Consider the following 329-nt stretch of genomic DNA (forward strand, 5'->3'; position numbering starts at 1 on the left):
CACACACACACACACACACACACACACACACACACACACACACACACACTAGAATGTCAGAATACGAATACTTACAATTCTGAGAGTTTGCAACTGACTATCAATGTGGCTATGCCTAGCTTTCCAGTCAGCGAGTTGTTTCTCAAGTTCTTGAACCTTCCTTCTCAGCATTTCACACTCAGACATACGTCGCGAAATCTCCTCATTGAGATTTTCAATGGTGTTTTGTTGTTCCTCGTTGACATCTTTGAGATGACGAAGTCTGCAAATAATCAAAATAAACAATGCGCCTGTGAAATCATAGATACATGCATATATATATATACATA

At 39.2% G+C, this 329-nt stretch overlaps 1 protein-coding gene across 1 annotated transcript in view; it reads right to left on the reverse strand.

Annotated features, from left to right (window-relative positions):
- The window catches only part of LOC106873798 (60 kDa neurofilament protein), a 16,503-nt gene that overhangs the window by 8,034 nt on the left and 8,140 nt on the right, over window positions 1-329 (reverse strand). The window contains exon 2 of the mRNA XM_014921314.2: window positions 76-262. Coding sequence (XP_014776800.1) covers window positions 76-262 — 187 coding nt within the window. The remainder of the gene's footprint in view (window positions 1-75; window positions 263-329) is intronic.

The sequence above is a fragment of the Octopus bimaculoides genome, chromosome 21, assembly GCF_001194135.2.
Source record: "Octopus bimaculoides isolate UCB-OBI-ISO-001 chromosome 21, ASM119413v2, whole genome shotgun sequence".
In the NCBI taxonomy this organism is placed as follows: domain Eukaryota; kingdom Metazoa; phylum Mollusca; class Cephalopoda; order Octopoda; family Octopodidae; genus Octopus; species Octopus bimaculoides.